The sequence below is a fragment of the Heterodontus francisci genome, chromosome 36 (genome assembly GCF_036365525.1).
Source record: "Heterodontus francisci isolate sHetFra1 chromosome 36, sHetFra1.hap1, whole genome shotgun sequence".
Taxonomy (NCBI): domain Eukaryota; kingdom Metazoa; phylum Chordata; class Chondrichthyes; order Heterodontiformes; family Heterodontidae; genus Heterodontus; species Heterodontus francisci.
This window is the reverse complement of record NC_090406.1, coordinates 3092503-3104727: the sequence shown is the minus strand read 5'-3', so window position 1 is coordinate 3104727 and position 12225 is coordinate 3092503. Positions and strand designations below refer to the sequence as shown.

General features: G+C 51.2%; 1 protein-coding gene across 3 annotated transcripts in view; it reads left to right on the top strand.

Moving 5' to 3' along the window:
- Positions 1-12225, top strand: part of LOC137351507 (SHC-transforming protein 2-like) — a 75782-nt gene that overhangs the window by 25729 nt on the left and 37828 nt on the right. For all 3 annotated transcript variants that reach the window (XM_068015971.1, XM_068015972.1, XM_068015970.1), the window contains exons 4-6: positions 9322-9375; positions 10272-10323; positions 11921-12047. In XM_068015971.1, coding sequence (XP_067872072.1) covers positions 9322-9375; positions 10272-10323; positions 11921-12047 — 233 coding nt within the window. The remainder of the gene's footprint in view (positions 1-9321; positions 9376-10271; positions 10324-11920; positions 12048-12225) is intronic.

The following is a 12225-nucleotide window of genomic DNA, read 5'->3' as shown; positions in this document are numbered from 1 at the left end:
TCACACACACTCACTCCTCTCACTCACACACACTCACTCCTCACACAGACAAACACTCACTCCTCACACACACAGACACTCACTCCTCACACACACAGACACTCACTCCTCACACACACACACACACACTCCTCACACACACAAACACTCACTCCTCACACACACAAACACTCACTCCTCACACACACAAACACTCACTCCTCACACTCACTCACTCACTCCTCACACACACACACTCACTCCTCACACACACTCACTCACTCCTCACACACACACTCACTCACTCCTCACACACACACACACTCACTCCTCACACACACAGACACTCGCTCCTCACACACACAGACACTCGCTGCTCACACACACAGACACTCACTCCTCACACACACAGACACTCTCTCCTCACACACACAAACACTCACTCCTCACACACACAAACACTCGTTCCTCACACACACACACTCACTCCTCACACACACACACTCACTCCTCACACACACACACACTCACTCCTCTCACACACACTCACTCCTCTCACTCACACACACTCACTCCTCACACACACACACACTCACTCCTCTCACACACACTCACTCCTCACACACACAAACACTCACTCCTCACACACACAAACACTCACTCCTCACACACACACACACTCACTCCTCTCACACACACACACTCACTCCTCTCACACACACACACTCACTCCTCTCACACACACACACTCACTCCTCACACACACACACACTCACTCCTCACATACACACTCACTCACTCCTCACACACACTCACTCACTCCTCACACACACACTCACTCCTCACACACACAAACTCACTCCTCGCACACACAAACACTCACTCCTCACACACACACACACTCAGTCCTCTCACTCACACACACACTCATCCTCACACACACACACACACACACACACTCACTCCTCACACACACACACATTCACTCCTCACACACACACACATTCACTCCTCACACACACACACATTCACTCCTCACACACACACACACTCACTCAGTCCTCACACACACACACACTCACTCCTCACACACACACACAAACACTCACTCCTCACACACACACACACTCAGTCCTCTCACTCACACACACACACACTCAGTCCTCTCACTCACACACACACTCATCCTCACACACACACACACACACACTCACTCACTCCTCACACACACACACACACACACACTCACTCCTCACACACACACACATTCACTCCTCACACACACACACATTCACTCCTCACACACACACACACTCACTCAGTCCTCACACACACACACTCACTCAGTCCTCACACACACACACACACTCACTCCTCACACACACACACACACAAACACTCACTCCTCGCACACACAAACACTCACTCCTCACACACACAAACACTCACTCCCCTCACTCACACACAAACACTCACTCCTCACACACACAAACACTCACTCCTCACACACACAAACACTCGCTCCTCACACACACAAACACTCACTCCTCGCACACACACACACTCACTCCTCTCACACACACTCACTCCTCTCTCTCACACACTCACTCCTCTCTCTCACACACTCACTCCTCTCTCTCACACACTCACTCCTCTCTCTCACACACTCACTCCTCTCTCTCACACACTCACTCCTCTCACACACACTCACTCCTCTCTCTCACTCACTCACTCCTCACACACACACACACACTCACTCCTCACACACTCACTCCTCTCACTCACACTCACTCCTCTCACTCACACACACTCACTCCTCTCACTCACACACACTCACTCCTCACACACACAGACACTCACTGCTCACACACACAGACACTCACTGCTCACACACACAGACACTCACTGCTCACACACACAAACACTCACTCCTCACACACACAAACACTCACTCCTCACACTCACTCACTCACTCCTCACACACTCACTCACTCACTCACTCCCTCCTCACACACACACACACACACTCACTCCTCACACACACACACACACTCACTCCTCACACACACACACACTCACTCCTCACACACACACACTCACTCCTCACACACACTCACTCACTCCTCACACACACAGGCACTCGCTCCTCACACACACAGACACTCGCTCCTCACACACAGACACTCGCTCCTCACACAGACACTCGCTCCTCACACACACAGACACTCGCTCCTCACACACACAGACACTCGCTCCTCACACACACAGACACTCGCTCCTCACACACACAGACACTCAATCCTCACACACACAAACACTCACTCCTCACACACACACACACTCACTCCTCTCACACACACTCACTCCTCTCACACACACTCACTCCTCTCACACACACTCACTCCTCTCACACACACACACTCACTCCTCTCACACACACCCACTCACTCCTCTCACACACACACACTCACTCCTCTCACACACACACACTCACTCCTCTCACACACACACACTCACTCCTCTCACACACACTCACTCCTCTCTCTCACTCACTCACTCCTCACACACACACACACTCACTCCTCACACACACACACACACACACACTCACTCCTCACACACTCACTCCTCACACACTCACTCCTCTCACTCACACTCACTCCTCTCACTCACTCACACTCACTCCTCTCACTCACACACACTCACTCCTCACACACACACACACTCACTCCTCACACACACACACACTCACTCCTCACACACACACACGCTCACTCCTCACACACTCACTCCTCTCACTCACACTCACTCCTCTCACTCACACACACTCACTCCTCACACAGACAAACACTCATTCCTCACACACACAGACACTCACTCCTCACGCACACACACACACACACACACACACACACACACACACACACTCACTCCTCACACACACTCACACTCACTCCTCACACACACAAACACTCACTCCTCACACACACAAACACTCACTCCTCACACATACAAACACTCACTCCTCACACTCACTCACTCACTCCTCACACACACACACTCACTCCTCACACACACACACACTCTCACTCCTCACACACACACTCACTCACTCCTCACACACACACTCACTCACTCCTCACACACACACACACTCGCTCCTCACACACAGACACTCGCTCCTCACACACACAGACACTCGCTCCTCACACACACAGACACTCGCTCCTCACACACACAGACACTCGCTCCTCACACACACAGACACTCGCTCCTCACACACACAGACACTCGCTCCTCACACACACAGACACTCGCTCCTCACACACACAGACACTCGCTCCTCACACACACAGACACTCGCTCCTCACACACACAGACACTCGCTCCTCACACACACAGACACTCGCTCCTCACACACACAGACACTCGCTCCTCACACACACAGACACTCGCTCCTCACACACACAGACACTCGCTCCTCACACACACAGACACTCGCTCCTCACACACACAGACACTCGCTCCTCACACACACAGACACTCGCTCCTCACACACACAGACACTCGCTCCTCACACACACAGACACTCGCTCCTCACACACACAGACACTCGCTCCTCACACACACAGACACTCGCTCCTCACACACACAGACACTCGCTCCTCACACACACAGACACTCGCTCCTCACACACACAGACACTCGCTCCTCACACACACAGACACTCGCTCCTCACACACACAGACACTCGCTCCTCACACACACAGACACTCGCTCCTCACACACACACACACACTCACTCCTCTCACACACACACTCACTCCTCTCTCTCACACACTCACTCCTCTCACACACACAAACACTCATTCCTCACGCACACAAACACTCATTCCTCACACACACAAACACTCATTCCTCACACACACAAACACTCACTCCTCACACACACAAACACTCACTCCTCACACACACAAACACTCACTCCTCACACACACAAACACTCACTCCTCACACACACAAACACTCACTCCTCACACACACAAACACTCACTCCTCACACACACAAACACTCACTCCTCACACACACAAACACTCACTCCTCACACACACAAACACTCACTCCTCACACACACAAACACTCACTCCTCACACACACAAACACTCACTCCTCTCACACACAAACACTCACTCCTCTCACACACAAACACTCACTCCTCTCACACACAAACACTCACTCCTCACACACACAAACACTCACTCCTCTCACACACACTCACTCCTCTCTCTCACACACTCACTCCTCTCTCTCACACACTCACTCCTCTCTCTCACACACTCACTCCTCTCTCTCACACACTCACTCCTCTCACACACACACACTCACTCCTCTCACACACACACACACACACACACTCAGTCCTCTCACTCACACACACACTCATCCTCACACACACACTCACTCCTCACACACACACACACTCACTCCTCTCTCTCACACACTCACTCCTCTCTCTCACACACTCACTCCTCACACACACAAGCACTCACTCCTCACACACACAAGCACTCACTCCTCACACACACAAGCACTCACTCCTCACACACACAAACACTCACTCCTCACACACACAAACACTCACTCCTCACACACACAAACACTCACTCCTCACACACACAAACACTCACTCCTCTCACACGCACACACTCACTCCTCACACACGCAAACACTCACTCCTCTCACACGCACACACTCACTCCTCACACACACACACACTCACTCCTCACACACACACACACTCACTCCTCACACACACACACACTCACTCCTCACACACATACACACTCACTCCTCACACACACACACACTCACTCCTCACACACACACACACTCACTCCTCACACACACACACACTCACTCCTCACACACACACACACTCACTCCTCACACACACACACACTCACTCCTCACACACACACACACTCACTCCTCACACACACACACTCAGTCCTCTCACACACAAACACTCACTCCTCACACACACACACACACACACACACACTCAGTCCTCACACACACACACTCAGTCCTCACACACACACACTCAGTCCTCACACACACACACTCAGTCCTCACACACACACACTCAGTCCTCTCACACACACACTCACTCCTCACACACACACACACTCACTCCTCACACACACACACACTCACTCCTCACACACACACACACACTCACTCCTCACACACACACACACTCACTCCTCACACACACACACACACACTCACTCCTCACACACACACACACACTCACTCCACACACACACACACACTCACTCCTCACACACACACACACTCACTCCTCACACACACACTCACTCACTCCTCACACACACTCACTCTTCACACACACACACACACACTCACTCTTCACACACACACACACACACACACACACACACACACACACACACACACACACACTCCTCACACACACACTCACTCACTCCTCACACACACACTCACTCACTCCTCACACACACACTCACTCACTCCTCACACACACACTCACTCAGTCCTCACACACACACTCACTCCTCACACACACACTCACACAGTCCTCTCACACACACAAACACTCACTCCTCACACACACACACACTCAGTCCTCTCACACACACACACTCACTCCTCACACACACACACACACACTCACTCCTCGCACACACAAACACTCACTCCTCACACACACACACTCACACTCAGTCCTCTCACACACACTCAGTCCTCTCTCACACACACACACACTCACTCCTCACACACACACTCACTCACTCCTCTTACTCACACACACTCACTCCTCTTACTCACACACACTCACTCCTCACACACACACTCACTCACTCCTCTTACTCACACACACTCACTCACTCCTCTTACTCACACACACTCACTCCTCACACTCGCACACTCACTCCTCTCACTCACACACACTCAGTCCTCTCACCCACACACACTCACTCCTCTCACCCACACACACTCACTCCTCTCACCCACACACACTCACTCCTCTCACCCACACACACACCCACTCCTCTCACCCACACACACTCACTCCTCTCACCCACACACACTCACTCACTCCTCTCACTCACACACTCACTCCTCTCACTCACACACACTCACTCCTCTCACTCACACACACTCACTCCTCTCACTCACACACACTCACTCCTCTCACTCACACACACTCACTCCTCTCACTCACACACACTCACTCCTCACACACACACACACTCACTCCTCACACACACACACACTCACTCCACACACTCACTCCACACACTCACTCCACACACTCACTCCACACACTCACTCCACACACTCACTCCACACACACACACACACACACACACACACTCACTCCTCGCACACACAAACACTCACTCCTCACACACACACACTCCTCACACACACACACACACACACACACACACACACTCACTCCTCGCACACACACACACACTCACTCCTCGCACACACACACACACACACACACTCACTCCTCGCACACACAAACACTCACTCCTCACACACACACACACACTCACTCACTCCTCGCACACACAAACACTCACTCCTCACACACACACACACACACACACACACACTCAGTCCTCTCACACACACTCAGTCCTCTCACACACACACACACTCACTCCTCACACACTCACTCACTCACTCACACACACTCACTCCTCTCACTCACACACACTCACTCCTCTCACTCACACACACTCACTCCTCTCACTCACACACACTCACTCCTCACACACACACTCACTCACTCCTCACACACACAAACACTCACTCCTCACACACACAAACACTCACTCCTCACACACACACACACTCACTCCTCACACTCACACACACTCACTCCTCACACTCACACACACTCACTCCTCACACACACAAACACTCACTCCTCACACACACACACTCAGTCCTCACACACACACACACACACATTCACTCACTCCTCTCACTCACATTCACTCACTCACACACAGACACTTGCTCACTCCCTCCTCACACACACACACACCACCCCCTTGCACACACATTCCCCGTAGACAGAGCAAAGCAATCCCACAACCAACGGATCAGATCTAAGCTCTGCAGTCCTGCCACATCCAGCTGTGAATGGCGGTGGACAATTAAACAACTAACAGGAGGAGGAGGCTCCACAAATATCTCCATCCTCAATGATGGGGGAGCCCAACACATCAGTGCGAAAGATAAGGCTGAAGTATTTGCATCCATCTTCAGCCAGAAGTGCCGAGTTGATGATCCATCTCAGCCTCCTCCTGAATTCCCCAGCATCACAGATGCCAGACTTCAGCCAATCCGATTCACTCCACGTGATATCAAGAAACGACTGAAGGCACTGGATACTGCAAAGGCTATGGGCCCTGACAATATTCCGGTAATAGTACTGAAGACCTGTGCTCCAGATCTTGCTGCGCCCCTAGCCAAGCTGTTCCAGTACAGCTACAACACTGGCATCTACCCTGCAATGTGGAAAATAGCCCAGGTATGTCCTGTACACAAAAAGCAGGACAAGTTCAACCCGGTCAATTACCATCCCATCAGTCTACTCTCTATCAGTAAAGTGATGGAAGGTGTCATCAACAGTGCAATCAAGCGGCATTTGTTTCGCAATAACCTGCTCAGTGACGCTCAGTTTGGGTTCTGCCAGGGCCACTCAGCTCCTGACCTCATTACAGCCTTGGTTCAAACATGGACAAAAGAGCTGAACTCAAGAGGTGAGGTGAGAGTGACTGCCCTTGACATCAAGGCAGCATTTGACCGAGTATGGCATCAAGGATCCCGAGCAAAACTGGAGTCAATCTGAATCAGGGGGAAAACTCTCTGCTGGTTGGAGTCATACTGAGTGCAAAGGAAGATAGTTGTGGTTGTTGGAGGTCAATGATCTCAGTCCCAGGACATCACTGCAGGAGTTCCTCAGGGTAGTGTCCTCGGCCCAACCATCTTCAGCTGCTTCATCAATGACCTTCCTTCAATCATAAGGTCAGAAATGGGATGTTCATTGATGATTGCACAATGTTCAGCACCATTCTCAGATACTGAAGCAGTCCGTGTCCACATGCAGCAAGACCTGGATAATATCCAGGCTTGGGCTGATAAGTGGCAAGTAACATTCATGCCACACTAGTGCCAGGCAATGACCATCTCCAACAAGAGAGAATCTAACCATCTCCCCTTGATGTTCAATAGCATTACCATCGCTGTCAACATTCTGGGGGATTACCATTGACCAGAAACTGAAATGGAGTAGCCTTATAAATACTGTGGCTACAAGACCAGGTCAGAGGCTAGGAATCCTGCGGCGAGTAACTCACCTCCTGACTCCCCAACAACACTCAAGAGGCTCGACACCATACAGGACAAAGCAGCCCGCTTGATTGGCACCCATCCACAAACATTCACTCCCTCCACCACCAACACACAGTGGCAGCAGTGTGTACCATCCACAAGATGCACTGCAGCAACGTACCAAGGCTCCTCAGACAGCACCTTCCAAACCCGCGACCTCTACCAACTAGAAGGACAAGGGCAGAAAATACATGGGAACATCACCACCTGCAAGTTCCCCTCCAAGTCACACACCATCCTGACTTGGAACTGTATCGCCGTTCCTTCATTGTCGCTGGGTCAAAATCCTGGAACTCCCTCCCTAACAGCACTGTGGCTGTACCTACCCCACATGGACTGCAGCGGTTCAAGAAGGCAGCTCACCACCACCTTCTCAAGGGCAATTAGGGATGGGCAATAAATGTTGGCCTGGCCAGCGATGCCCACATCCTGTGAAAGAATTAAGAATAATACATACACACAACCGTCTCTCTCTCTTTCTCTCTCTCTCACACACATACACACACACATAAGGGAAGGAATGGAATGACTTTCAGTTTTGATCAGGGTTGACCTGAGTTTTTAGAACCTGAGAGAGGTTATGGCACAGAAGGAGGCCATTCAGTCCATCGTGTCTGCGCCAGCTGAAAAAACTAGCCGCCCAATCTAATCGCACCTTCCAGCACCTGGTCCGTAGCCTTGCAGGTTACAGCACTTCAGGTGCATGTCCAGGTACCAGAGGGAACAACTCCAGAAAGCTGAAAATTCTCGCACAGTATAAAGGTTGTGTTGGGTGTCTGTGGGGCTGAGGCTCGGGAAGCAGGTGTCAGTGCCTTTGTTTTTCATGTATTGCTGAGAGCTTTCTGTTCAGTGAAACCTTTTCTGTGTTTCATTGACAGATCATTGCGAACCATCACATGCAATCCATCTCCTTTGCTTCAGGTGGGGATACGGTAAGGAGCAGCCCGATCTGACACTATCTCTGTCTTCATATCTCCCCTCGGCTACTCATCACTACAGCTGCTTCAGAGAAAAGTCCAAGCACTCCTTTTAAATGGCCCCATTGTATTGGGCAGACCCCAGGAGCTCGGCTATGGTGTAACCGTGCTGAGTAACTGGTTGTTGGGTGTTTATCAGAGAGTCTGTGAGTCTGCTCTCTGATTTTTCTTTACTCCCTGTAGAGAGAGTCTGCTGCCTGCACTCAGTGACCCTCCTTCTCCACGTGACCTTTCCTCCTGACAGTGATCCCAGGTTAGTTGGTCATTTTGGGGCATCTTGCTCAATCTTGATCTGACATCCATGTGTTCACTCTCCCTGGATTGAGATCAGGAGCAGCAACCCTGGAGAATGTGCAGTGTGGGAGTATTCCTGAACCAGTTCCACAGGGTGAGATCAACTCACACAGCGATGGCCAGGGTGGGCTAGAGAGTCAGTACTGAGTCTGTAACCCAATCTCCCACACCCCAGTTTACAGAACACTTCCATTCCATAAACATTATTCTGGGATACTTAATGTGCCGTCATGAAATTCCTCAGACTGTTATTTTAATGGAGGTGTTAACTCGGTAACCTGTTAACTCGGTAACCTGTTAACTTGGTAACCTGTTAACTCGGTAACCTGTTAACCTGTAAAGCAGGTTTGTTCCTCCATTAAAATACCAGAGAAAGGAATTTTAGAAAATGTTTGAGTGATTGAATTCTCTCCACTCAGTGTCAGTACGGAACCAGGAAATGTTTAACAAATTCTCCCATCATTCCAATCCCTGAAATGGCCAGCCAGGTTGGTTGTCTCTCCCTAATTTTGAGTGTTGCTAGAAACCTGTTGCTAATTGGATCTCTTCCTGTACAGGATACCACAGATTACGTTGCCTATGTAGCAAAGGATCCTGTAAATCAGAGAGGTGAGTATTTACAACAACAACTGTGGCCTTGCTTCACAGGGGGTGTTATCAAACAAAATTTAACATGGAGTCACATAAGGAGATATCAAGACAGGCAACCAAAAGCTCAGTCAAAGAGGTAGATTTTAAGGAGCGACCTAAAAGAGGAGAGAGAGGCGGAGAGGCAGGGAATTCCAGAGTTTAGGGCCCAGGCAGCTGAAGGCTCGGCCACCAATGGTGGAGCGATGGGAATCGGGGATGCGCAAGAGGCCGGAATTGAAGGAGCGCAGAGATCTCGGAGGTTTGTAGCGGCTGGAGGAGGTTACAGAGATAGGGAGGGGGTTTGGAGGGGGAAGGTCATGGAGGGATTTGAAAAGAAGGATGAGAATTTTAAAATCGAGGTGTTGCCGGACCGGGAGTCAGTGTAGGTCAGTGAACACAAGGGGTGACGGGTCAACGGGACTGGGTGGGAGCTGGGACACATGAATGATGTTGTATTAATCGGGGCCTATCTGGATAGACTGGAGCGCCATCCCAAACATCAACGTGGGAAATACACTGTGATCTGGGCATGTGGAGAAATTCATTTCACATGTAACACTATCACATGGTGTCAATTTCAGGCTCATCTCTTCCACATTCTGTGGCTTCCAAACCAGGAAACAGTTTCAGACAGATGGACTGAACATTCAAAGAGGGCAGCGGGAATATCAAATCTAACTTCATCTGGAGGAGGGGGATTGTGGAGGCAGTTGGGGAGGTTGGAGGAGGTTTGAGGAGTGGGAAGTGGATTGTGGAGGGGGTTGAGGGATTTGCGGAGGGGGTTGAGGGTTTGCGGAGGGGGTTGAGGGGTTTGCGGAGGGAGTTGAGGGGTTTGCGGAGGGAGTTGAGGGGTCTGCGGAGGGGGTTGATGGGTTGCGGAGGGGTTTGCAGGGTTTGCGGAGGGGGTTGAGGGGTTGCGGAGGAGGTTGAGGGGTTAGCGGAGGGGTTTGCAGGGTTTGCGGAGGGGGTTGAGGGGTTTGCGGAGGGGGTTGAGGGGTTTGCGGAGGGGGTTGAGGGGTTGCGGTGGGGGTTGAGGGGTTTGCGGAGGGGGTTGAGGGGTTGCGGAAGGGGTTGAGGGGTTTGCGGAGGGGGTTGAAGGGTTTGCGGAGGAGGTTGAAGGGTTTGCGGAGGAGGTTGAAGGGTTTGCGGAGGAGGTTGAGGGGTTTGCGGAGGGGGTTGAGGGGTTTGCGGAGGGGGTTGAGGGGTTTGCGGAGGAGGTTGAGGGGCTTGCCGAGGAGGTTGAGGGGTTGCGGAGGGGAAGCGCCTCATGTAGTGATGTTTTGAATGAGTTGAGTAGAGTCAGGAGGAGATAGCAATGAGGCAGGGAATGAAGGAGGAGGAGCTGGGAGACACAATGGGATGTACCACAGCAACACCAGTGACTACACACTGATACTTTCTCAGTTTCAAAGCTAAACATTGACCTAAAAAGTTAAACAACAGGAAGTGGGACATAAGAAGCACAGAATGTGCGGGCGATTTAATAAACTCTCCTATGATTGTGTGTCATTGTGGATATTTACGGAGATGATGTGATACACTTAGACTAATGGATCCTCCTGTTAATGTGCCACAGCCTGCCATATTCTCGAGTGCTGTGAGGGTTTAGCACAGACAGTCATCAGCACGATTGGACAGGCCTTCGAACTGAGGTTCAAACAGTATCTCCATAGCCCCCCGAAAGTGGTCGCTCCACTCGACAGGTGAGGTCACCGAACGTTTGTGTGAAACTGTCCTGAGCAGCGGCACCATTAACAATACCCACCCTGCAGACTGAACCTGACCATTAGAATCATACTCCCAGTTTTGCCCTAATTCCCACTGACTCTCACTGGGGTGCGGGTCCCCTCCTCTCCTGAAGGTGCTGACTCTCACTGGGGT